At 35.5% G+C, this 27,783-nt stretch overlaps 1 protein-coding gene across 3 annotated transcripts in view; it reads right to left on the reverse strand.

Moving 5' to 3' along the window:
- TTC7B (tetratricopeptide repeat domain 7B) overlaps window positions 1-27,783 on the reverse strand; it is a 342,224-nt gene that overhangs the window by 237,224 nt on the left and 77,217 nt on the right. For all 3 annotated transcript variants that reach the window (XM_044665011.1, XM_044665010.1, XM_044665009.1), the window contains exons 5-6: window positions 14,399-14,477; window positions 4,244-4,416 (exon numbers count right to left, since the gene is read on the reverse strand). In XM_044665011.1, coding sequence (XP_044520946.1) covers window positions 4,244-4,416; window positions 14,399-14,477 — 252 coding nt within the window. The remainder of the gene's footprint in view (window positions 1-4,243; window positions 4,417-14,398; window positions 14,478-27,783) is intronic.

Raw genomic sequence — 27,783 nt, forward strand, 5'->3', positions numbered from 1 at the left:
GTCAGAGTTAAAGGGACCCTTAGAGGCCATCTAATGCAACTTCCTCATTGATGAAAACATTAAGATACAAAGAAGTTAAATGACTTGTCTAAAGTCACACAGCAGGTCAGCATTTTAAACCAGGTTCTCAGTCCTCTGTCTATGTCCTGACAATGCCCATGCAGCATCATCAATTAAATAATGTTTACAGAATCAACAGACAAGAGTAGAAAAACTCATCTAAATAAAATTTGCTTTCTCTAAGCTAAGAGAACTCCAAATGTAGAGTTGCTAAAAGAGAGGCATATAAAAATGAGTTGATTTTCAATTACAATCAATTTGTTAAATTATCAAGTCAATTCCACTAATACATTTTTTTCCATTAGGTTATGTCTTTTAAGACACATTTCATACCAGTGAACCAGTGGGCAAGAGAGGGTAGTGTGAGAAATCCATACAGAGAAAATCGTGTTCTAACAACCAGGAAACCAAGTTGTATACAGATGTCCCACTAAGCAGTATTTTGTCTAGCTGGTTATAATGAATTTTCTCTGTGCCCTGTTTTTGGGTTCCTCATCTACATAAAAGTTACTCTCTATAACAAAAGACTTTCATTTTGCTTTATTTCAAATATAAGCATAAGGAGAAGACTTGATCTGAATTGTAGATGAGCTATTCCCAGTTCTTTAGTCTGATATCAACTGTTATCACCTTTCAAAAATCCCAAATACTAAAACAAAATTCAACCAACCACATCTCAAAAAGCAAAAAAAATCCAGATGCTAAGAAAGACAATCTGTGATGTACTACCCTTCTCTCTTGTCTATACTGGATCCATAAACATTTTTTATTACTCAAAGATTCAATAGTAGATCTCTCCCTCCAAGGTAATATTAAGGAATGATTATTGTAATTATTGTCAACTAAGAAAATGTCAAAGTACAAATTCACAATAAATTCTATGACCATGGTATTGTTCAGGAAATTAAATAGCAATGGCAAGAGGTAATATTTTATATTTATAAGCTGGGATAACACAGAACTGAAGAAGATTCAAGCTTGAAGATACTTTAGAGAACATATAGTCTAGCCTCCCTCAGGGTTCAACAGAAGAAACTGAGACTCCTAAAGAAGCAACTCATTCAAGATCATATTGAAATTATACCAAAATAAGCTTACAACTCTCCATATGTGTCAAGCCTTATGGCGGGCAGTGGATGAAGAAAACTGAGTTCTTAAAGGTTCAGTTCACTTTGTATATTAAGAAGCTTTTTTAAGGAGGTAAATGGTGAGTTACTATTTTTAATAAAAAATGTTAACAAATATAGAAGACTCTATGCTTCTGTATGCTTTCCCATGCTTTGCCTCTGTGTACCCCTCCACAAATTTTCATTACAGAATTCCTTCCAAAAACTTTCTGCCAAAAAAAATGCTGATTAAAAAAAATTAGAGAACAAATTTCTCTAAAATTGTAAAAATATTGAGTAATAAAGTATCAGAACTAAAAAGCATTTTTAGGAAACTGAACATGGAACTATAAAACACTGAATGTTCAGAGTAGTAAAGTAGAACATAGCTGGAAAAGATTTTTTTAACATCTAGTCTATTTTCTAGTGGAGGAAACTGAGGCTCAATGTAGAGAAGTACAGAGACTTTTAGGAGCATAGATTCAGAGCTAATAGGGAACTCTAAGATCCAGGGAGTATAAATTCCTTTTTTTAAATACCAGGAAACCAAGACCTAGAAGGTGGATTGCCCAAATTCGTGCATTTCATATGTGGCAAGGCTAAGATTTTAATCCAAATCCTTAGTCTATCTCACACTCCTATAACTTAGCCTAGGACACCATAATAAGATCTATAATAAAAATGGGACAAGAACTCATGTCTTCCAACTTTCAACTCAGTACTCACTAAACAAAACTTTTCTCTACCTCTTTTCATTTTTAAAGTGACAATGGTGGGCCAGCTAAGTGGCTCAGTGGAGAGAGAGCCAGGCCTGGAGACCTCCTGTGATAAAATATGGCCTCACTTCCTGGCTATGTGACCCTTGGCAAGTCACCTAACCCCAATAGCCTAGCCCTTCCTGCTCTTCTACCTTGGAACTGATACTCAGTATGAAGGTAAGGGTTTTTTTAAAAAACTGACATTGGCATGAAAAAAAAAAAAACTCAAGCTACTTCAAACTTTGTAGATAGATCCATAATAATAAAGAGCCAAGCAATGGAAAAGGGGAGGGAAGACATCAAAACTAAAAGAGTCTAGCAGAAAAGTTCAGAATATTTGTCTGAATCAATGGCAAATTGAACAAGACACTACCAAAGAGAAATGCCAAGTGCTACCAATACTTTTCAGATGTCACCCACAAAATGAATATCTGCCCTACCATTTCAATTGCTACATTCTAGCACGCTAGTGAAAAGGAATTCTTCAGCATTTAGCACAAGGACATTAATCCAAATGTAGAATGGCAAAGCAGGAAGAATAGTGGATTTGGAGTTGGATGACCTGGGACTAAATCAGTTCTATTTACTACTATGTGACTTTGGTCAAGTTAACTTTTGGGGGCCTGTTTCCCTTTCTATAAAAATAAAAAGCTGGATTCCATCATTTCTAAAATCTGTTCCAATTCTAATATTTTATAAATATTGCATTTTTAAAAATATGGTATGGCCAAATCTTAAGGTACTAATGCTGGCCAACTGTTATGCACTTTGTCAGAATGGAGAATAGGCAAGATGTGAAAGATCCAGATGGAACATATTTAATCTTTGTCCTCTTTCCCTTTCCTACTAACCCCTTTTATCGTTCACTCAGAAGTTTCTCCAAACTTTACCAGGGCAGACTTCTTCCAATAGTTTAAAAAAATCTGTGATTTCATCAATGTGATTACTCTTTCCACCAATACATGTAGCAACCCCTGATATATTTAATAGGCAGTTTCATGAATTGCTATAACTGAAAGAAGTCCATTTTCTGGTGGCCAATATTCTGATAATAAGTTTGTCTGAACTCAGCAAATCTGGTCCTTCCATAAAAGACATACAGTTCATCCCTGAGCCTGTGCTTAAAATCTTCAGCCAATGAGATCCTATCAGAGCTTACTTGGGAACCCAGAGTCACTTCCATGACAAGAATGAGAATAAGACTTTTGCAGGAGGGCCAGAGTGGACAAAGGATTAAATTAAAGGTTGGGTTGAGGGAGGAATAAAAAGCTCTTCCACACTGGTTGAGATTTACTGGGTCTAGCTGCATCTAATCCACTCCCTTCTTATCTGCCTTCCTCTTACTTCCCCTGGCTGGAGGTGCAGGACTATGAGGCTGTTACCTAAAACCCTGTGGGAAGACTGGAGAAGGGAGTTAGGACTATAATAGCTGCCTATATCCTTCCCACTCATTCATTCCCCCCAATTCAAAAGGCCTTCAAATCTAAAATGTGAAAATTCTAAGTTTAACATAATTTATTATTTATAAATCATTTCTCTTCTACTTCCTCACTTTTTCTCACAGGCAACGTAGTTTAAAGTTTTTTTTGCTCAAAACATCAATAATTATTTAAGAGAAAAATGCTAGAAGCAATTAACTTTGCCATTGTTTGAGGTATGACCTTCTGCAAGTTAGAGGTAAGAATCTCAAAAACAAATGAAAGTTTGTAAGAGTAACAGACAGGTACTTGAATGTCTACATAATCATACTCTACCCACTCATTCATGCTCAACAAGAATCTGTTGAGTCAATAAATTCATATAAAAATAGCTCTTAAAATTAAATTAATAATGCAGTAAAGTAGTTTTCTCTCCTTGCCACCCTTCTCTCCTTTATGGAGAGAGAGAGTAGATCTCTCTCTCACATACACACAACACATACACAGAGTAGAAATATATCAGCTACTCAAAATGACAGATCCCACTGGTAATCAACACAGCAATTTTGACCTGCTTCATTTACAGCCTGGACTAGTTCGCCTCTTAAACCAACTTTGTATGCAACCCCTCCTTCCCCCAACCAAAATATCATCCCAAGGATTCACTATATTGCCAGACGAGGTGGGCACCCAAACAGCTTAAACCTCACTGAAAGCAGCTTGGAATTCCTGGGCTTAAGTAATCCACCAGCCTGCTCAATAACGAGGATTACTGGGCCACACACCACACCTGGCCTTCTTTCCTCTTTTTTAAAATCAGATTTTAAAATTATTTTCTATTTCTGAGTCCTATCTCTTAAATAGCAAGTGTGTAAAATGAGAAGACAAAGAACTTTCATACTTTTCTCCTGTGTATACTCGGGCTTTTCGGTGGAGAGAGTAGTTTTTCGTATTGGCTCCTTTCCTGAGGGGATCATCGAGAGGTGACTGGTATGGAGCATCCTCCAGAGGATTCCAGTAGCTCTGTTCACACATACCCCTTAACAAAATTTCTGCTAACTGCCTGGCTATCGTCTGTGGATGAAACAGAAAACAAACATCAGTAATTCTATTTTGCCAACAGAAACTGACTCCAAATAACAATAACAGTGTTACAGTTTACAAAGCACTTTAAAAGTCATTCCATTTAATCATCACAATAACCCACAGAAAGTAGGGTACCAAGGATTATTATTCCCATTGCTCAGATGAGAAAACTAAGTCTTATAATAATTAACTTTTAAGGTCAAATTTAAGCTCCCTGAGAGCAGGGGCTGTTTCATTTTTGTCTTTGTATTTCAGACACTGAGAACTGTGCTAAATAGAACAGGTGCTTGATAACTGCTTGTTGAACTGAATTGCATTGAATTGCCCAAAGTCACAAAGACATTGACAAAGCCAGGACAGACTCCAGATCCTCTTAAGCCCAGTGTTCTTCTCTTGGACTGCCTAGAGGGCTCTCAATAAATCTTTTTTTAAAATAAAAACTAGTATCACCAGGCTTCTGTTGGTCTAATCAGCAATACATTTCATAAATATAGTTCTGGAATGGAAATGGTAATCCCATCCATTAAGTGGAGGTGTAGATTTTTATTTTTAAGCAAAACCCAGCACAAAGTGGAGGGAGGGAGGGAGGGAAAGAAGGAAGAAATAAGGAGGAAAGGAGGAAGGGAAGAAAAAAGGTAGGGAAGGAAGGAAGGAAGGAAGGAAGGAAGGAAGGAAGGAAGGAAGGAAGGAAGGAAAGAGAGGGAGGGAGGGAGGGAGGGAGGGAGAGAGGAAGGAAGGATTCCATTGCACTGGCTAGAAAATCACTCAAAAGCTCAGAGGGAACATTATTATCTGATACCTACTGTTTAAGACACAATGGTGGATTTAATTTTTTTCTGTCATTCATTATCTGAACAAAACTGAAGTTCCATCTATCCCACTCTAACTCCATTTACTTCAGTATCTTAGTTGAACCTTACATAACACAGTAAATAAAAAAAAAGTTTCTAAGTTCTTTTCTCATACTATTGACAAATGAGAAAAGAAGCACAAATATTTTCTCATCCAAGTGCAAATTAAAGTACTGACAAAGTAATCTCCTTTATGCCTCACCATGGTGAGTTTATCCCCTCAATTCAAAAACTCTCAATGGTTCTCTGTGCCGCCTGGTTAATGTTCATACTATTTTTTTTGGCAATCAGGTCCTTCATAACCTGGTACCATCCATTCCCTGAGTATTTCATGCTATTTTCCTCTTTATACACTATTAGCAAAATGAACTATTACTTATTTGTCCCATAAACACTCTCTGCTTTCCCACCTCTGACATTCTATTCACACATACTCCTGCCTCAAAAAACATTTAGTTCCAATATACCTACTATATTTTAATCTGTCCTTTAAAGTCCAGCTCAAGGTACTTTTTCAGAAAGATTTTCCACATATTCTATCAATAACAATCAATTTTCTTTCAACAAACACAGTTAAACACTTATTATATACAAGGCCCCTTAACAAGTGAAATGGATACAATAACAAAACCCCACAGCACTTTGCTTTGTACTTCTTAAATGTGCTTCTCATATATTACCATATATTAATTTTTTCACATACCAAAGGAGTAGGAAAAAAATCTGAGCCTGAAAAAAGGCAATCAAAAGAACATCAAAAAGTACCATCCTACATGTCTGCTCTCCCATTTTACCAAATCTTTGAGAGAAATCTGTAAGTGAACTAAGGGCATCCCCAATGAAGGCAGTAATAGGAAAGAAGCAGTATTTAATAGTAAACCACAACTTTGAGGAGATACCACAATGTCTCTCCTACAGTCATCATCTATTTCATTGTCCTGGTGAAAAGTAATAAGCCCTTGGGGTCAGGCATTGAGTAAGAAGAAAGGGAAATATGTGAGAAAGATTGCAGAGATAGAATCAAAAGGATCTCTGCCACACTTATTTTAGAATAAGAGTCAAGGATGATGTCACGGTTTTGAACCGGCTAACCATAAGAAGGATGACAGATGCAGAGGCAGATTTGGGGGTAAAGATAATGATATTTTGGTCATGTTGACTTCAAAGTGCTAAAAGGACAACCTTCAGCATGCAGACAGAGATCACAGCATCACAGTTTTAAAACTAGAAGGGTCTTAAAGGTTATCTATTCCAATTCCCTCATTTTATAGCTAAAAAAAAAACTGCAACCCTCTGCTCTAAGAATATCAATTTGATAGCTATGTGGAAAACAGATTAAAGCTAGGAGAAACTAGTGGTCAGGAGAGCAATTAGGAGGCTATCACAAAGTTTTTCTAGCAAAGATCTCAACTCTACTACATATAAGGAACTGGTAGAGTTTATAGTAAGAGCCATTTCCCAATAATAAATAGTCAAAATATATGAATAGGCAGTTCTCGGTGGAAGAAACAATACTATGGCCATATGAAAAAATGCTACAAATCAATCCTAAAGTGAGAAGTGCAAATTAAAGAAATTCTTAAATTTTACTTCACACACTTGAGACTGGCAAAAATGACAAATGTACCATTTGACTGGCTCTACTAGATCTAAACATCAAAAAGATAAAGTAAATGGGAAAAGTACAAAAATATTTATAGCAGCTCTTTTTGAAGGAACAAAAAAAACCTGGGAACTAAATAAACGTTTAGTAATTGAAGAATGGCTGAATAAGTTGTTGGATATGAGCATGAGGAGTATTTCTGTAACATCAGAAATGAGGAAAACAGACGAATTCAAAGAGAATTGGAGGGGGAAGTCGAGGGGCTCAGTGTACTGAGACCAAGGCCTAGAGATGGGATGTCCTGGATTCAAATATGCCCTCAGACACTTCCTTGCTGTATTACCCAGGGGAAGTCACTTAACCCCAAATGCCTACCCCTTCTGCCTTGGAACCAATACATAGTATTGATGTTAAGATAAAAGTTTTTTTTAAAAGAGACAGACAGACAGGCATAGAAAGATTTAAAAGAATTAATGCTATGTGAAGTTAGCAGAACCAGAAGAACAAATAATACTATTATACCAATATTATAAAAATAAACAAAGTGTGAAGATCTTTACAAACTGATGAGAGGAGAAAGAGAACACTTATTAAGTGTCTATTATGAGCCAGGGACAGTGCTAAGTGATTTATGAATATTATCTCTTTGACCATCACAACTACCCTACCTGTGAGTACTTGTCACATAGGTACTATTATGATGCCCATTTTATAATCGAAGAAACTGGGGCAGACATTAAGTTAAGTTGACATACCTATGGTCACATACCTAGTAGGTATCTGAGGCCACATTTGAACTAGGGACTTCCTGACTCTAAGACAAACATTCTATCCACTGTGCCACCTAACTGCATAGGTGAACATTAATACAATAATAGCAATACTGTAAACACAATTTTGAAAGCCTTAAGAATTGTAGTCAACACAATGGCCATCCAAGATTCCAAAGAAACAATGATGAAAAATACATCAATCTGACAGAGTTGAGAGGTGAGAGAGAAGTGATTCAAGTTACAGATTGATACATGCATACATATTTGTATACAGCTAATGAGAGAATGTGCTTTGCTTGAGTATACAAAGAATTTGTTTTTCTTTTTTTCCCCACTAGGTAGATTATGAAAGAGGAAATACATATCTGTTCATTTAAAAAAATTTTTGTTAAATAAGAGTGGATGAAGCAGGTGGATTCAAATTCTATCTTTGTCCTTTACTAGCTGATGATGCCAAGAACCATTGACTTTAAATTTCTGAGCTTCCATTTACTCACCTGTAAAGTGAAGATAATAGCACTTTTACTAAATACTTCAAAACCATAAAAGGTTATAAAAACAAGAGCTATTGTTGTTCCCAATTGTTAGTTGGGTATTACAGTTCCAGATCAGAACCCTCTATGACTCTGATTCTAGAGATTCTTGTTTATGTCCTTCTTTTAATCTTTCATAGGTATCTATCCAATGTTCACAGAATGTTAGAATTGAAATGGCCTTTAGAGATCATCTAGTCGAAGGCCTTCATTACTTTAGAGATAAGGGAACTGAGATCCTCAAGGAGAAGTAACATGGTTAGGCTGAAAAAGAGAAGTTTTTGGAGGGATAATCATGATAGAAGACTCAGAGATGATATGAGAGCTATGAAAGGTTATATAGAAGATGATAATACAGAACAAGTTATATAGACTTGTTTTCTTTGGCTCCAGAGGGTGAAACAAGGACAATGATTAGAAGTTATGGAAGACAAAATTAGGCTCAATATAAGGAAAATATTTTTTAATAATTAAAAGTATCCAAAAAATAGAATAAGCTGCCTTGGGAAATAGTGGTTCTCAAGTGTAGAAGACTGCTTATTGAAATGTTGTAGAAAGGATTCTCTGTTATTTCGTTCAAATTAAATTGCCTGAGATCCTTCCCAACTCTGAGAATCTGGGATTCTGTGATATAGTAAATGGTAGATCTCAAACTCAGCTTCTTATGGTTCTTTTGATACTTCTAGGCATTATTATTCCTATAGGCACTCAACAAAAGCTTGCTGAATTGAATTTTAATAAATTATCATCACATTTTCTCTATGACATGAGAGGAGGGGAATTAATTACATCCTTAAGACACTGGCAATCTAAGGCACTTTAACAAAAAACAAAGGCTACATGCAACACAGAGTTTTGTAAGCAATTTTATAGGAATTCTCATTTTTGACCAAGTCCATGCCGATAGATTAACTTTCCCCTTTATGATTCAAAGCACACTCATCAAGCAAAACTGCTAAAACATTATTTTATCTTCTTAAGCTATAAGGGTTACAGCATGACTATTAGACTGAATGACTCTTTTTAAAAATTATCTTTTTGCGGATTTTTTTTGTTTTTGCATCACCACTTTTTCCAAATATATCCCTCCCTTATAAACCTCTGTAATGAAGATTTTGTGTGAAGAGAATGTCTTCACCCTGCTGCACCAGGGGTGGGGTGGGGTAGAAGTAGAGTAACATCATGTCTAAGGGTCTGGCATCCCCTGGCATCAATAAGCAATGTATCCACAGAGGGAGGAGCTACTGGGATTCATAAATGTGATCCCAGGAAGGAAAGGACCTCTTGACTTCTGCAATTGGCCTATGGAAAGCCATGCTGCTGTTGCAGCAGGGACAGGGCCTTAGCCAGCCAAATGAAGATTCAGTTCTCTTTGGGTTGATACCTCTCTCTTCTGTCTCTTCTCTCTCTCTCTCTCTCTCTCTCTCTCTCTCTCTCTCTCTCTCTCTTTCTCTCTCTCTCTCTCATATTTTATTAATAAATGTTTATCACTCTGGCCAGACCCCTTTTATTCACTACAGTTTTTAAAAGCAGTTGTTCATTTACCAAATAAATGCAAAGCCATTACTAATGTGTGTCCAAGGTGCTGGGCTAGAACACTCCCCAAAAGACAGAATTTCATGTCTTGTAATCTATACAAGAGGCTGATTTTCTATGCAAATGAGTTTTCTAATAATCAAAATATTCCAAAAGAGGATTATCTCGAGGTTTCCATCAATATGAAATCTTTTAAAACACCACATGGAACTTAAATGCAACCAAATCACTGGCTTGGTGATTTCTAACCACTGGATAATGACAAAGTTTCTTCTACCATTTTCAATTAAGTCCCAGTGGCTTTTAATCATCTAGAAAATTCTAAAAGGAAATGCATATTTTCTAGCCCCTACAGAGGTCTTTGCAAAAACATGATATGAATAGTTGAGAATATAATCATTTAGTTGAAAAATTAAAGTTTCTCCACTATTTTCCTTAAACCTTCCATTATAGCTCCATTCTGACCTCATTTCAATTATGTAAAGTAATTGGCTTCCCCTGGAAGCCATAGCCTCCTCCTCTGACTAATCAAAGAATAAATACCAAAAAGAGGAGAGGGGGGATATCCCTCTCACATGCCACACCCAATGGGCACACAGAGATTGCAAGAATTCTAAGAATCTCTACCTAATGAGTTTTCCTCATTTCCCACAAAACAGACTAACCTTCCAACCTCCTAATCCTCATGCTTGCCTTGATAAGAAACAAAGGAAAAGGAAGGGCTCTGGGAGCTGGCTGCCATCCAGATGCTTCATATTTTTCTACCTGTGCTACCTTATAAACTGTAGTTTGCAATAAAGGGAAATTCAGAATAAGAACCAGGAGACTAAGATTCTACCACTACCTGTGTGACCTGGGACAGCTACTTTTCCTCTATGGCCTCAATTAGTTTTTCCCAAATGCCAGTTTGCAGATCTACACATCAGCCTAAGGCAAAGTTTTTGCTAGTCCACAAACTCTTTCCTCTCAACATCCTGACTTTCTTGAACCTACATATGAGCTTAACAAAAGTGACTCTGATCCTTTCTCTTTTTCCTTGGTCTTGCTCCTCTCATCTCTTTCTAATCTCCCTGACTTTGCATCTCTGTCCCAGAGCTGAAAAGAATTGATATGTTGAGACTATGAAGAGCATAGGGACAAAGGGAGACCATCAAGATATTTTATTGATCCAAAGTCTAGACCAGTGGTTCCTAAACTTTTTTGGCCTACTGCCCAGAAAAAATATTACTTAGCCCCCTGGAAATTAATTTTTTGAATTTTAATAGCAATTAATAGGAAAGATGAATGCACCTGTGGCCATCATCGCCCCCCTGGATCGCTGCAGCACCCACCAGGGGACGGTAGCACCCACTTTGGGAATCACTGGTCTAGAGTATCATAGCTCTATTTCTAGTCTTTTCCTCTCTAACATGCAAGGACTCTTAAGGTTCACCATAAACAGATCAGAGCAACAACATAAAAACTGTAGAAGTTCCATGTATCACATGTTCTAAAGTTTTAGTGTTCTAAATCTGGAATGGTAATGATCTCCTTTGATGCAAACAAACTTATGAATAAAAGAGAAGAAAACTGAGGTTTATCTGGTTAAATAACTATACCAAGGCCATACAGCTTGCAAGAGACATAGGTCTTCAACTTGAGTTTTCAGATTCTGAGTTCAGTTTCCATTATACCAGACCTATACATAACCTAGGGAAGAATTTTGAAAGATTAGCAAGTAAGACCTTTGTTGATATATTAAAAAAAAATGATTTCCTTTCTAAAGGAACTTTTTCTCTGGTATTATCCCACCCTAAGAAAACTATGTGAAAACTCAAATTTGTATAAATTCATCTTAAAAACAGCATAGTACTGTCATTGTTGATGTTTGAAAATGGCCTAATGCCTGCTGAGGGTCCTGACAAAGGTCAATGTCCTATGTAGATCAAAACACCAATATATGTGGTTAAAGGTATGAACAACTTAATCAAGGCTAATTATAATAAGTGAACAATAAGATAACACAGGGAGCTAGTCTCACCTGAGGCAGAATTTCCAACAATGATTAGGGGTGATTTAACATTAACCTATTCAAGTCTTCACTGATCCAGAGGTCCTGGATAAATCTAGCGGTTCTGTGGTAGCACTAATAAAGTCTCTTTCCTTAATGAAAATGATCAACATGATATCTTCCCATTTCTTGATTACTTCTAAGCTAAACTATTTCCTATCAAATCCTGAAAGGGGCAAAAGAAACTAAAAAGAAAATAGAATTACAAATCCTTTAATTTAGAATAAGAAACATTTGCCAATAACCAGGTTTGAAATTAGTACCCTGTAAATATCCCTAGTAGGACTCAGTAGTCATCTTTCAAGTAGGGGGGAAAAACTTTTATTTACCCTAATAAAATAATAATTATATGTGCTTCATGATTATGTTTCCTATTTAATCAATTCTGAAAGCCTGGATTTTCATTATCATTTTTAAAAAGCTAAGAAAACATTTGCCATTTTAATCATTTATTGTAATGGTACGTAGAAATCTTTGAAGGCACTGACATACTGCCCAAGTGAAAAGTTTTATATGGCTATATTGGGGAAAATCCATTTAAGAGAAAAAGAACCCATGGTAATAAAGTGTACTCACAGAGATGCTGTTCTTTCTATTTACTTTTAAAGAATCCTTCCTAAAGTGTTCTAGCAGAACTTCTTAACCAAGATATGTAAATATACAAATATTTACCACACAGAATGACAATTCAATGCAACAAACATTTATTAAATGGTGGCTCTGTGCAAGTCATTGGGTTACATGTTGAAGGGGGGGGGCAGTAATTTAGACTTGCTTTCTGCCTTAAAATCAATACAAGTATCAGTTCCAAGGCAGAAGAGCAGTAAGGCATAGACAATTGAGGTTAAGTGTCTTGCCCAGGGTCACAGCTAGGAAGTGTCTGAGGCCAGATTTGAAGTCAGGTTCTTCTGACTCCAGGCCTACCTCTCTATCTGCTGGGTCATCTAGCGGTCCCTGGATAATACATTAAAAGGAATATAAAGAGGGTTAAGACGTTGGTCCTGGACTCACAAAATTTATAACAAAGTATTTTAGATGTACTGCCTTATTTAGTCCTCACAACACTCTTGTGAAGTACAGTAGTAGAAATATGATAACACTTCTCTACTGCGGCTAATAACAGTGAGGTCGCTTTACATTTATATTGTGATCTCAGATTTAAAAAGTGCTTTTGGAAGCCCAGATAAGTGAAGTGATTTTAAAATGGAAATGGAAAAAGAGTTACTTTGAATCAGATATTCTGACTTCAAATCCATTACACAAATACAATAAAAAGCAGGGTGCAAAGGTAAAAAAGAAGTTCGAATGAAGTGATAGAAGCTTTCACCAGAGAGAAGGGCACTTAGCCTCATCTATCACCCTGCAGTCAGGACTACAACTAGCACCAAAGGTTGTCTGACCCATTCCTAAGACTTTTTAGACAACAAAATTCTGCAAGCTCCTTTCAAAACCCATTTCATGCTGGGAACTTCTGAGTGATACCTCACCTAACACTCTCATGTTGCAGTTAAAGGATTCATGATAAGTCTGTGAAGAAGGAAGAAAATGTCCTAGATGGTAAGAAGAAAACCAAGAAATTTCAATCTACTCATATTGGCTTAAGTCTATTATGAACTATGTCACTGGTATGGCCTTTGGGGAACAGAAGCCACCACAGACCAGGACCTTGCTGGGGAGATAAAGCTAGAGAATTCTCATTTGTTTTCCACACTTAGAGGACACAAAGGGTTCAAAAAAGTAAGAGAGAATAAATTAATGGATAGGTGAGCTACAATACTGATCAACATCTTTTAAATGGCTACAATCATGTTTCTGTACCACTAGTTATAAAAACAAATCAGTAAAACTACATAGTGATCCTCCAGAACCACCATGCTGAAGCTAAACTTCCTCATATCCATGTGCTTACATATATATGTAAATAAATAGATACATACTTATAATTCAATAGCCTATGAAAGCTGCATACATACACACACATACACACACATATATAGTCTAAAAATGTGTAAATACCCCATGTGTACTCTCTCTGTCTCTACACATACAGACACACACACACACACCCCACACCCACACACCCAGTATTGGCAGACTACTGGATTGTAAGTACTAAGTGTAAGTACTAAGTATGTATACACACACACACACTTGTGTGTGTGTGTGTAAAATCAGTATTCAGACTACTGAACTGTAAAATGTATGTATACCTAATATACACACAGAGTTTTTGCATTCTATTGGACTATAAATTCCATGAGGGCAAAGACAAGTATTTTGTTTAAATCTGGCATTTCTTCTGGGGCCTATCTCATAAGCAGGCATTAAATGTTTGTTAGCTCAGTGCTCTAAACACAGTGGACACTTAATGTTTGGTGAATGAATGAATAAGTTCGTGTACAATTACCCCATTAAACCCCATTAAACATACTGATGCCCCAGAACAAAAATAATACCAACCCTATAAGCAAACTCTGATATTAGATCTACGAGGTATAGTTGTTATATACTTCAGATATAAGCTTCCTTCAGTACACATGAAATTTATGTCATAACAAACTCTATGATACATATTATAGATCTAAAACCTACTGTTTTTTCAATAGTTAATAAGCCAAACTTACCATTCGCAGGTTTTGTGTAGTTCTTGTTTCAACAGCTCTTAGAATCTCTCTAAATCTACCGACTCCTCTTGTCAAGTTCCTGTATGTACACAGAATTTGATAGGGTTTCCATCTGGTGTGTATTATTATTAAACAATTGTAGAATCACATTTAAACACAATTTGCCTAAGTAAAAGCTGTTAACCAAAATCTAAGTAAGCAGTTTTCCCATGTGAACTATTCTTTTTTATTAAAGTGTTCTCTCTGAAAATAATCATCTAGGACTGGCAGTCTCATGTTTTGAAATAGTGCAAATAATCAAAGGAATTAAATCTGCAGGATTAAATCAAAACCTGAAAACCAGTGCTAACTGAGGCAGTTATGCAAGGTTCCCAAAGATGTCTTCATACTTACCTTTCCATGGCACAATATTTTTTTTTTAACTTCTACTGGAAACCACTCACACATGCCTCACTCTTTAAATGTTGCAAAGGGGTAGCATGAGCCAAAAAGGACATAAAAATTCTAGATAAAATGTGTGGGCAGAAGTAGTATTATTTGATAATAGATATTTGGCCATATAAAAATAGCCTGAGATGCACAAAAATTCAGGGTTCTCACCAAGGAAATGCTCACCCACTTCATCAAGAACATTGTTCATGGCAATGACAAAAGAAATAACTGACATTGAATCAAGTTTAAACTCTGTCTGGTTTAAAGCTCTTTATAATCTGGCCCCTTAACTACTATTTCAGATGTTTTTCATATCCCTCTCTTCCACACACTCTATACCCAAGCAACAGCCTTGTTGAACACACAATACTCCAATTTCTTCTCCATCTCTATGTCTTTGTACTAACTGTACCCAATGACTAAAATGGCTCTTCTTCTTCAACAATGCCACTTGCAATTCTTATTTTCTTCAAGACAGTTCAGAATTCACTTTTTGCCTAAGATCTCTTTTTAGTCTACACACATACAGACACACACACACACATACACATAAGCACGCATGCCCACGCACATGCACATTTCCAGTGCCTTCCCCTAAAAAATTAACTTTTATCTCAATTGTGCAAATCTACATATGTGTATATAATCTAGTACTTTATAAAGTAATCTTGAGGTCAGAGATTATTTCCCTTTTGTCTAGGTAGATCTAGCATCAAATGGGTGCATAAGAAATGTTTACTGACTGATTAAGGGGTCTGGTACACTAAACAGGGGGCACAATGATTGAATACAGAACAAATCCTCATTTCAAATGAAATGAACACTCTATGTAAACATCTTCAAGTGTAAATATCTTCAACATCTTCACTTTCAAAATCAAAATTGCTATTTTTCTTCCAACATTCTTCTATCAGGTAAATGAGCTACAACCTTAACCAGGAAGGGCTTGTACTCGCTCCCTAAAATTCTAAGAAGGTCTATTTCAACTGACATCTTGAAGCCTTTCCTTTGCACTGAATATAGCCACAGTATATGTTGTAATCTGATGATGTGTATAACCTGCTCATTAGGACAGGTCAAACAGTACAAACCCTGTCAGCTAAACCTCACCATCCATGGCAGGTGCCTATGTATTTTGACCTTGGCACATATGACATCTGAAACCAAATAAAGATACTAAATTTCACCTGAATGCAAGTTATTGACACTGTTATGTGGCACCATGATACTCAAGACTCATATCTTTTTAAAAAGATGAACAGAATGACAACTTTAAATACAACCCTTGATCATTACAGGCACAAAAATATTCCCATTTCCCTCTCATCCACATATGATACTAGATCAAAACCTTCAAAGAAGCATAAAAATAAATATAGGCCCAGGGCAGATCTAAAGGAAATCTGAAAAAAGTGGCTCAAAGAAAATCAGCCAGTGAACCTCTGGGATACTCTCTTTATGCTCAATTCTAACTTCTTTTTCATTTGGTTTTCATGACAGTGCATGTAGGGAACCAAGCATATCTGGTACAAGATAATGGTTGGTGTTTAAGCAAACTACCAGTCAAAAGAAACTACAATTTAAGAGTTTGTTAAAAAGAGGGTGGTGACAAGGCAACAGAATGAATGTAAGTCTTTTGTTAAAAAAGATGGGTGTATTGCAAAACTGCTTTACTAGAAATGAAATAGGTACTTCAGCAAAAACAAAAGGACATGAGAGAACAAGGTAGAATTGGAAAGGCCTAAATCAAATTTAACACCCAATGTTTTCTTTAACCTCTATGTGCACCCTAAAGATTTGAGACTTAGCTATGAAATTGGGATTGGGAGTTCATAAATAAGATTTCCCCAAGATGACCATTATCCTAAACCATCAACTACTTAAGTATAAATGTCAAAGATAAAATACTGTTAGTTCTAATCTAATCAAATTCCTCTATTTTACAAATGGAGAAACTGAGATCCAGAGGAAATTAGCCTGAATAAAAGAGTTGATGATACCATTGTAATTTAGTCTATTTAGATCACATTTGGAATATTATTTTAGTCATTAATACCCTATTTTAGGAGGAATATTAACAGATTGAAGTGTAACCAAAAGAGAATACCATAAATAGTGAAGTGACTTGAAATTATGCCAGAATAAAGATCTATTAAAATAGAAGGAGGGAGCATGTAGGTAATTCAAGTGGACTGAGAGCCAATCCCAGAGACTGGAGGTCCTAAATTCAAACAAGACCTCAGACACTTCCTAGCTATTGGCCAGTTGCTTAACTCCAATAACCTAGACCTTGCCATTCTTCTACCTTGGAACAGATAGATTCTATGACAGAAAGTAAAGGCTTAAAAAAAGTTAATTATTTTTGCATGAGTATATGTAAATACTTTTTCAAAGAATGGCTTTATCAAACAGCAAGAAAAACATAGAATTTCAGAAAAAAGTAGAGGGATCTTAAAGATTAGTCTAGTCTAACTAGTGGTAAACATAGGTTTAGTGCAAGGAATTTACCCTGAACCAATAAAATCACAGAATAACATCTATATAATACTGTCTTTTCAAATTAAGTTAAATTAAATTCTTCAAAAAATTCTGGAAGAGAAGGATAGATAATGTAAAAGTGCATATAGTCTTATATAATCTTCTTTTCTTTTTTTTTTTAATTTTTAAACCCTTAACTTCTGTGTATTGGCTTCTAGGTGGAAGAGTGGTAAGGGTGGGCAATGGGGGTCAAGTGACTTGCCCAGGGTCACACAGCTGGGAAGTGTCTGAGGCCAGATTTGAACCTAGGACCTCCCGTCTCTAGGCCCAACTCTCAATCCACTGAGCTACCCAGCTGCCCCCTAGTCTTATATAATCTTAAGGCCCTTCAAGATAGTAAATTGTTGGAAGGTCATTAGTCCATCTTGTCCACCCTTGTTACTAGAGAATGGGGCAAAATGAAGTACAGTGAAGTGATTTACCAATAGCACTAAGTTAGTTAGGTAGTAGATGAACTACGCCTAGAATCCAAGTTGCTAATTAATAATGACCTCTGATTATATTATGATGCCTTCCTGATGAAAATCCTTACTTATACTTAACATCTAAGGATATTATGCTGGCAAAGCTTTCAAAATAATTTCTAGGCTCACCAGCATTGATAAACTTCCTTTGAACTCTGGTTTGAACTTGGCTAGAGAGTAAGAGAATGAAGCAGGGAGTTGGGAAGAACACACTAGGTGATACTAGGAAGAGATATGCTTCCTACTTATTTTTTTACAAAAAGATTTTAAGCTTTCTTGGCAGGCAAATTATCAATGGGAAAATCAAACTACCCTATCATTCACAGTGATGGCTTCTCCCATGCAGGACTGAGGCCCTCTGCTGGAAGAACACTAGGAATACCCCATTATCTAAGCAATTAACTGGATAGTTAAAAGGATATAATCAGAAATTTACATTCACAGAAGATTAGGGGTAGAAAAAGACAATAGAATTCATCTAATCTAACATCTTAATTTATACTCTTGAAAGTTAAAAAAAAATTATTTGTCCAAGGGCCCACTCTAATTAGTAGTAGAGCCTTGACTAAATTTCAGGTATAATGAATCCTGATCTGTTGCTCTTCCTTCCAGCAAACACACATTTCCTTTAAAACACTCTTAAATTAATTTATGATTTAAATAGCAACAAAGATTAAAATTACTTTTTAAAGCTATGTGAAGTCAAGCAAGCAAGTAATACAAGAAAAGATCTCTGGCACATTCACATACATGGATGCCATGTTCTGGATGCTTTTGAATATCTTTTTTATAAATTTTGGTTCTATAATTCATCCACACTAAAGTAAAGATTGGCAAACTACGGTCAAGGGCCAAACCCAGCCTGCTGCCTTTTTGTTGTATGGAATGGTTTTTAATCTTTAAATACAATATTTCAAATGTAAAAATTACACTTAGTTGGACCATACCCCCCCCAAAAAAAAGAAAGAAAAGAAAAGAAGACATTTACCAAGTGGGCTGCAGTTTGCCAGTACCTGCACTAAGGGGTAAACAAAATTACAATGAGATTAATCCACAGATGAATATGTAAAAAGATGATACACCACAAAGGTTTTCTAAAATGGCTTTTTAGAGGAACTTCTGTCAAGACATTTAAGTGAGAGGTTGTAAATAAACTCAACTTGCTCTCATTACCTTAAAATATGTCAAATAATTAAAAGGAAGAAAATCCCTATGGAAAAATCAGCAGGGAGACAAACAGAATAAATAAACAAAGAAAATTTCCTTTTATAATGAAGAAAAAATGGAAAATGAATGACAGGAAAATATTCATAAGAAGGAAAATTCTTTAATAATTATACCTAGATCCTCAGAAAAGGGAATGGAATGGTCCTACAGACTCAAGAATGGTTGAAATGGCTAATGAAAGAATAAAAGGAGGCAAGAAATGAAATCAAGAGTTCTTAAAGCAAAAATTATTTTTAAAATTATTTTAAAATTTATACCACAAAAGCTGTATAAAATGGAAGACAAAAAAATTAATATAACTACTCTGAAAAAAGATAGAACTTAAAATTTCAATAATATGATTATTATTAAAAAAAAAAACAAAAAATAACATAAAACTACATGAGGGATTAACTTTTTTTTAACTGTCCCAGGAGACAAGACTCAAAGAAATGACCTAAGAAGCACTAGTTTCACATAAAAAGATGAGAAAACAAAAGGCCTGAATATAATATTTCAGGAAATCATAAAAAAAAACTCCCCAGACAGATTACAACCAGAGGATTAAGTAAGACAAAAAAACCCACAGAATGATGCCAGAAAAAAATCCATATTTAATTTCACCAAGAAATATAATTGCTAAGCTCCAGAACTGCCATGTCAAAGAGTATTTTAAGAGCTATATCAAAGAAGCTAGTGAGAATCAAAAACCATACATCACAAAGAAAGGAATTGAAGAATTGGAATATGATATACAGAGGAAAAAAAAGAATTGTTTGAATCAAAGATAATTAATCTTAAAGAGTTACATATGACCCCATAGAGGGAAATATGGATTTTTATCAGGATTAATGGTTTTCTTATGGGGGGAAAAAAGAGAAGATTAAAAAGTTTTTTAGGGGTGGCCAGAAGGCACCATAGATAGAAAGCCAGGCCCAAACACAGGAAGACTTGCATTCAAATCTGGCCTCAGACACTTCTAAGCTATGTGATCCTGGGCAAGTCACTTCATACCTTGTTTGCTTAGCTCTTCCCAGTTCTGTCTTAGACTTGTTACTAAGACAGAAAGTAAAAGAAGTTTTTTTCATCAAAACCAAGTGGGCAAAAGAAATTTTAGAAACTTACACAAGACTGAAAACTCAGAAATTATTACATATTTAAAGGGGGGGGTGGGGAGGATAGGGCTACTAATCTTCGGGAATTCTATGTTATCTAAGACTGAATGTAAAGGTTCAACATGCAAAACCGTTGAGCACTAGTTCTCCAAGTGTGGTCCAGGGAATTTCTAGGATCTTTCAGTGAAGGGTCGCTGAGGACAAAATTATTTTCATAATAATACTAAGATATTTTAATTTCTATTATGGTAAATATTGATCGATATGACTTATATAAACAAAAGTTCTTTGGAGAGTCATTAATAATTTTTAAGATTATAGAGGGGTTTTGAAACCAAAGAGTTTAAGAACTACAGTCCCAGAGAAGGAAAAGAAAGAGCAGAAACTCACTACTCAACTGATGATAAAAAATGTAAAAGATTATAGCAGTAAAAAAGATTAAACTAAACTGGAGACTAGGCTAGTATAGCAAAAGGAAAGGAGAGGATTTGTAGAGTGAGGTCAAGAGAGGGAAAGTCCCCAAGCAAAACAAATCATACTCAATTACAAAAGAAAAACAAAACACTACAAAGTCTAGTCATTTTGTCTGGGCTAAAAGTGGAAGAGACTTAAGTAAATAAATGAAAATGTATTAAAGCTAGCCTCACAGCCAGGAAGACCCTAGATTCAATTTCTGCTGCTGACACATTTTGGCTATGTGAGCTGGGCCAAGCCACTTAACCTCTCATCAGTTTATACAATACTCATAAGATGTACAGAGATGGTATTGACCTGCTTTGATAGAAGGAGTTTTCTTATCTGCAAGTTCCCCAAATCTATGAAACCATGAGTTCAAGTACAGTAATGGGATCAAATTAAGATATGATTATTGCAAGCAATACAAACATCAGACATGTATTTATTTTATTTTATTTTTAATAAGAAAAAGTCTAACTGGATTTGAAAAAAATAACCACCTTACTTATTAATGTGAATGAAAAAAGCTTTGTCCAGAAAGCAGAGGGCAGCAGAATAGATAATAAAGTAAAACAAATATGCTAGACATTTAGAGCAAAGATTAATAGTTAAAATAGGGGCACTGGAATAGAATTTATCATGCCTAAATTGACAAGAGTGGCAATCATGATTTCAGACAAGGTAACAAAAGCAAAGAGTTAAGGGAATCAGAACAGCAAAATGTATTATGTTTAAAGGAACTAGAGATAAAGAAACAAGGTATATGCACCAAATGGCAAAGCAACTAAGTGTAATACCTAAAAGAAAACAATTACACAAAGAACTAAATAGCAAGACAATAAGTATAGGTAATTTCAAAGTGCATCTTACATACTTGTAACAAATCTAATAAAAAGAAGTACAAGGAAGAACTTAGTGATCTGAAAACTGTTAAAACTAATCCCTTGGTAAGGCATAAAAGGCCTCATAAACAAACTGAGAAGGGAAAAAATGTTAACTATGTCATTTTCAAACAATGTCGCAAAAATTCTAAACAATAAAGAAAATATAAACAAAAGATAATGGTGACTTAGTAACTAAATTATGAATGGATCAAACAAATCATTCACACAAGATAGATATAGACACACAGATTGATACAGATGCATATTTAAAGACAATTATGGCAAAAAGATAATAAATTTCATGCAAAAGAGCATAAGTAGTTTCAATAGAATTTATTTATAAAAAATTGAGAGCAGGGAGGAAGAAAGAAGAGAGAGAGAGAGACAGAGATTCAATGGAACAAATATACAACTAAAAACTGCACATTAGAAATCAAAAGTGAAGGAAAGAATATTCAAAAAATGGAGAAATAAAGAAAATTATCAGACACTACTATATCTAAATACCAATAAAATATGAAAACAAATAAAATTGATATTTGCATAGATATAAAATATTCATTATCAAAATAGAAAAAGATCATCTAAAAAAATCACCCACAGAGGATACAGTAATATATTCAAAAAACATTCATCAAAAAAGGAGTTTAAATTACTTGTCCAGTGACAGAGCTAGCATATGTCAAATTCAGAATTTGAGCCTACTTCTGATTCAAGGGCTGGTGCGTTGGTCCACAGCATTGCTGCCTAACTTATTATATGGATAGACACAACAAAAAAGACTTGGATAAAATAAAGCATTCACTTATTAAAATGCATCATGGTGAGAAGAAGCAGCAGAAATAATACCTTTTTTTATAGGACCAAAAGATCTAAAACTAAGAACTTGCATTATTTGTAAAAGAAACAAGACATAAGTTTTCTCAGTAAGACAAGGAATGAATCAAGAATACTCATTGACACACTTTTTAGCATATGGTTGAATGATTTTCCGGGTGGAGGAAGGCGTAAGGTCACAATTTGGGTAAACCAATCACAGCTTTCCACAACCAACCAAAAAAAATGCAAAAACAGCAGTCTAAGCTATCTTATTTCAAGGGGAACAATGAAAACTCTGTGTGTGTGTATTATAGATTAAAACAAATGCAAAATACAAAAATTTGATGTAAAAAAAAGAATACTCATTGCTTTCACCATTCTTTGACACAGTTCTAGAAATGCAAGCTATGGCAATAAGAAAGAAAATGAGGGGATCTGAGGGGAAGAGCAGAGGAAAGAAGAAGCTAGTTCTACTACTTACTATTTTTTAACTGACAGAACCAGCACATTCAAGTTTTTCTTAAAATGAAATGTATTAGATGACATCTAAGGTCCCTTCTAGTCCCAAATATATGATGCCCTTTTATGATATGTCTGAAAACAATACAATGATTTACAGAGAGACATAGAGATAACTTTTAAAAATATGAAGATAATTAAAATCTTTTGTAAAGAAGCGGGATACAAAATAAAAACACAACTTCTGAATTTCTCTTCTCTTCCTTAATACTCCACTCCTTTACACTTTACATTTTCTTTTACTTCTTCCGACTATCATCTCAGATCAGGCCTTTCGCCTTCCCTTATAGAAGATTAAAATGTACCCATACTAAAGACTTATTACCTCTGATAGTAAGATTTAGCTATCTCTTCCATGAAAGTTCTTTAGTCCCAAAGTTGTTGCAAAAACCTGAGACAAGAGGATGAAAGGGGACATATAACAGTCCCTGCTCTCAAGGAACTCACAGTACAGTTATGGAGATGAAATGATATGTTTTATATACAAATTATTAAAAAAAAACAGGTGGCAGAGTAAAGATGATGGAGTAAGAGGCAACAATTTTATTTTAACTCCCCCAAAACCTCCTCCACAACCTACGCAGGTTGCCAGACTAAATTTTGATTGGGAAAATCAAGAAAAAATTCACAGTGAATCATTTCTACAATTCAGGCCAACTTAGGAAGAAAAAGAGAGAGGTCTGTGGACATGGGGTGGGCAGTAGGAGTAGAGGTACAATACAGAAGGGATGAATTGGCAGCTAGCTGTGGGGACAACAGTGGGGAGTGAGAGGAAAGCAGCCCAGGGACTATAAGGGGACTGAACACCAGGGCAAAAAGAAATGCCAACAGTCCCCTGCACTACCACTGGGTATAGGAACATCTGGCAGCTGTCACCTATTATACAATAATGGGCACTGTATTTCTTGCCTTCTTAATGGGAGGGGGAGAGAGAGAGAGAGAGAGAGAGAGAGAGAGAGTTAGTTAAGAATTCAAAAGAAAAAGGAAAAAAATTTTTAAAGAACAATTTCATCTACCTCTAGATAGATACTGATATGGAAAATAAAGCATTTTTTCCTCTTCCTTTTTTTCCCCATACACAGAATATGATTACTGCAGAAGATTTTGGTTTTTTTGTTTTGCATGACTTCATATTTATATTATGTTTCCTGCTTTGTCAATGGTGGAGAGGTGAGTCAGGAAGACAGAATTTGTAACTGAAAATAAAGCTAAATAATAACTGTTTAAAAAACTGAATTTAAAGATCAACATTTTTAAATACCAGAAATGGAAAGAAGTGAGTACAAACAAGGCAACATTAAAGTTCTGAGAGAACAGAAAGTTGGCCTTGAAAGCAGTTATAGAAAAAAATAATGAAAACTGTATTCTAACCAGAGTAATCCTAAATTAAAGAAAAACTACCACAGCATGTTCCTGAAATCCAAAGACATTTCCAAACAGTTGGCAAAATTTTATGCCACACTCATCATTCAGGATGTCTACACTTAAGAACTTCATTCCTTAATGGAAACAAGAGCCAAGAATTCTCAGTCCTTTGGAGGGTTTCAAATAGACCCTTAATATTCTGTCACTTAATCACTTAACAACCCACCCTATCCAAGAGAGAGCAATGATGTCAGAATTCATTACTGTAAACTGTCCTAAGCATAAATGTTCTTGCCAGGACACAAACAGCACAAAATTTTGGCAGAATTTCAAAACCTGGGACTTTGGATATTAGAATTTCAGCATGGCTTCTTCAAGCTCTCTGAGTATGCATTCCCATTCAACACACCATTTTTTTCCACTGTCATCTACATGCAGATGACTCTTAAATCTACATAAACAGATCTCATGTCTCTCATGAACTATAACGGGATCACAGATATTCTATCTCCAATTGAATATCCAACTGAATGTCCCAGTGTCTATCAACAAGCATTAATTAAGGTACGTGCCAAGTACTGAATTAAGGCCAAAGAATGCAAAAGCAGAAATATGGTCCTCGTCTTCAAGAAGTTCACATTCTAATGCTTGGACCATATGCAAATAACCGTGTATATACAAGATATAAACAATGTATATGGAAGGCATGAGCAGCAGGGCAAAACCTCCAACAGAAGGTAAGATGTGAGCTCATTCTTGAAAGAAACCAGGGACACTAGTAAGTCAAGGTGAGATAGAACATTCTAGTCATGGGGGCTAGCCAATAAAAAAGTACAGAGTCAGTGATGAACATCAAGGAGGCTAGTGTATTTGAATCATAGTATAGAAAGGAATAAACTGTAAGAAGACCAGAAAAAAAAAGGTCAAGTTATAAAGGATTTCAAAATACCATACACAGTATATAGAAAAGAAAAAAAAAAGGATTCTTTATTTGTCCCAGGAGGTAAAATGGAGCCATTAGAGTGGAGGGTGGGGTAGTTACATGGCCATATTGACACTTTAGGAAATCACTTCAGCAGCTGATAGAGCACAGTGGAAAAAGACCTGAGGTAGCTAAAGATCAATTAGAAGACCATCACATTAGTCCAGGCGAAATGGCTGCAGCAGACTGATGCTATTTAAGCAGGAACTTTATGAAAGTCATGCTACAGAATCAACAGATAGGTTCTTTTTTAATAAAGATTTTAGGTTCATTTTTAATAAAGATTTAAAAATCTGACACACTGGTGATACTCCTTGAGTAGCACCACTGAACGCAGATCCCCATCAGTATGAGAATCACAAATATCCATTGCCCACATACACCACCATCACAGGAGACTCAAATTCAACATGTCCCAAAGTGAACTTCTTTGGCCAAAGAAATTAAAATGCACAAAACTAATCTTTCAATCAGATTCTGGAATTTTCTTAATCTTTTAAATAGCCCTAAGTAATACCTCTTGTTTAAAGATTTCAAATTGTTCTATTTGACCATAGAAGACAACACAACAGCTTTGTGACCTTGGTTACCTAATCCCTCAGTAGTATATGCAAACTATCAATACTAAATCACAAAATGTACAAAATATTGATATGCTTGTACTAGCTACCTCAACAAGTTATTTTATACAAAGTATTATATAAATTAGGGCTATTTATCATCATCATCATCATCATCATTATCATCATCAAAGAAGAGAATGAACTATTTCAGTGAGAAAGGAAACTTAAGACAACAAAAACTGGTCAACCATTTTTCAGGGATTCATACTTCAGGTAAGGTTTAAATTACATAAATTCTGAGATCCTTTCTAGCTCTTAGGATTTATTGTTCTATGAAAGTCTGGAATCTTAGCTAGAAAGCTCTATCTAGAAGATACGAGAATAGAGTAGTGAAAATAACTAATGTGATGTCCTTCCCATGTAAAGATGATGCTTCTATGCTGTCAGAGTAGTCAGCTGATTTTCCTTGTTAAAAGAGAGGATTCATTGGGGGGGGGGGGGAATATATGGAGAAGTTATTGGTGTTTTAAGCAAAAAGGCATTAACTTTTGTTAAAGAAGAAAAATAAAATGAATGCTTCTGATGCAAGATTTATGCATGATGGTAACAGTTTTGTATGGATCTACCTATATATTCAGTTAGTATCAAAAGGCATGAATTTATGAGAGTCTGTTGGATTAAAGAGCTAGATTTGGCCATAGAACTATAGGAAATGGAGTTAATACGCTCCTACTAGGAGGAAAACTACCATGCTGACTTCACTAATAGTCTAAATAACTGTACTACACAGCCACAGACTACACACTGAAAATGTGAGTATGATGGGCACACTATTACCAAATAGCATGTCCGTGATCCTGCGGCTGGCACCCTACCAAACCTGGGCCTATAGGCCATCAACCTATGATGCCATCAGCCTCCTTACCCTGGAGTTTCACTTCAGCTCCTGGCCTTCTCCTAAAAGTATATTCTACCACTGTGGCACTCTTCCTCTGAATGGCTGGTTTCCCCAAGTACCTGTCATTTTAAAGACAGGCCAGCCTTGTCTTCTTTTCTCTCTGGGCTCCACTCCTAACTCTCCAGACTTTCTCCACTATGCCCTCATATTGGTACCCAACCATAATATCCAGTGTCTTCTTCTATTAGAATTTTAGTTCCTTGAGAGCGGGGGCTATCTTTCATTTGGCTTGTAATCCCAGAGCTTTAGCATAGTGTCTGGCACATACAAGGCTTAATACTAGCTAACTTGACTTAAAGCAAGTAATAAAGAGGCAGTATAGTATAGTAGAAAGAACACAGAGCAAAGATTAGCTCTAGACTTACCTCCAGCAACCCTAGACACTTTAATCTCTTGGGGATTCGATTTCCTCATAAGATCCTGCCCAACTCCAACATTCAAGGAATCTTTGAAACTAGTCAAAAATCATACAACTGATTATAATGCAGGGGAAGAATAGGCAGAAAGGAAGATTAGAAGGGAACGGAAAGCCCCTCTAAGTATGCTCCAAGTGCTGGAACAGAAAAGTAAGTCTATCAATAGCCACAACCAATATTATAATTGTTCTAAGATGCTTACTTAGAACTAAGCTGATTTCCACATAATTGTATATGCTGACCAAAAACAAACAAAAAAAATACTTAGGAGAAAAATTATTTTCATTGTCATTTTCAAATGAAATTTCAAACTCATTTTCAATGAAAAGCTTTTAGTGTTCCTGAAAATATGATAAATCCTTAATCATTTTCTGGTTCTACTTTCATATTTCTTTGCACCAGAAAGACAAGATGAGAAAAAAATACAGCTACAAAATGAATCAGGAAATGTTCTCTGGAAAAATCTAGCAATTTTTAAAAATATATGTTAATACCCCAACCTAGAGACTAAAAATTTCAAGCTATTGAGTTTGACATAAGGGAAAAGCTATCCTTTACTGTGCTTTTCTTTCTATCTCCAGCCTTAATCTCCACCTTGTTTCCAGTTATAACACATTTATGATTTGTCTGTGATGTACACAGAGGCTGTGGCTGCCCCTTGGTGGGAC

Source organism: Gracilinanus agilis, chromosome 2 (genome assembly GCF_016433145.1).
Source record: "Gracilinanus agilis isolate LMUSP501 chromosome 2, AgileGrace, whole genome shotgun sequence".
In the NCBI taxonomy this organism is placed as follows: domain Eukaryota; kingdom Metazoa; phylum Chordata; class Mammalia; order Didelphimorphia; family Didelphidae; genus Gracilinanus; species Gracilinanus agilis.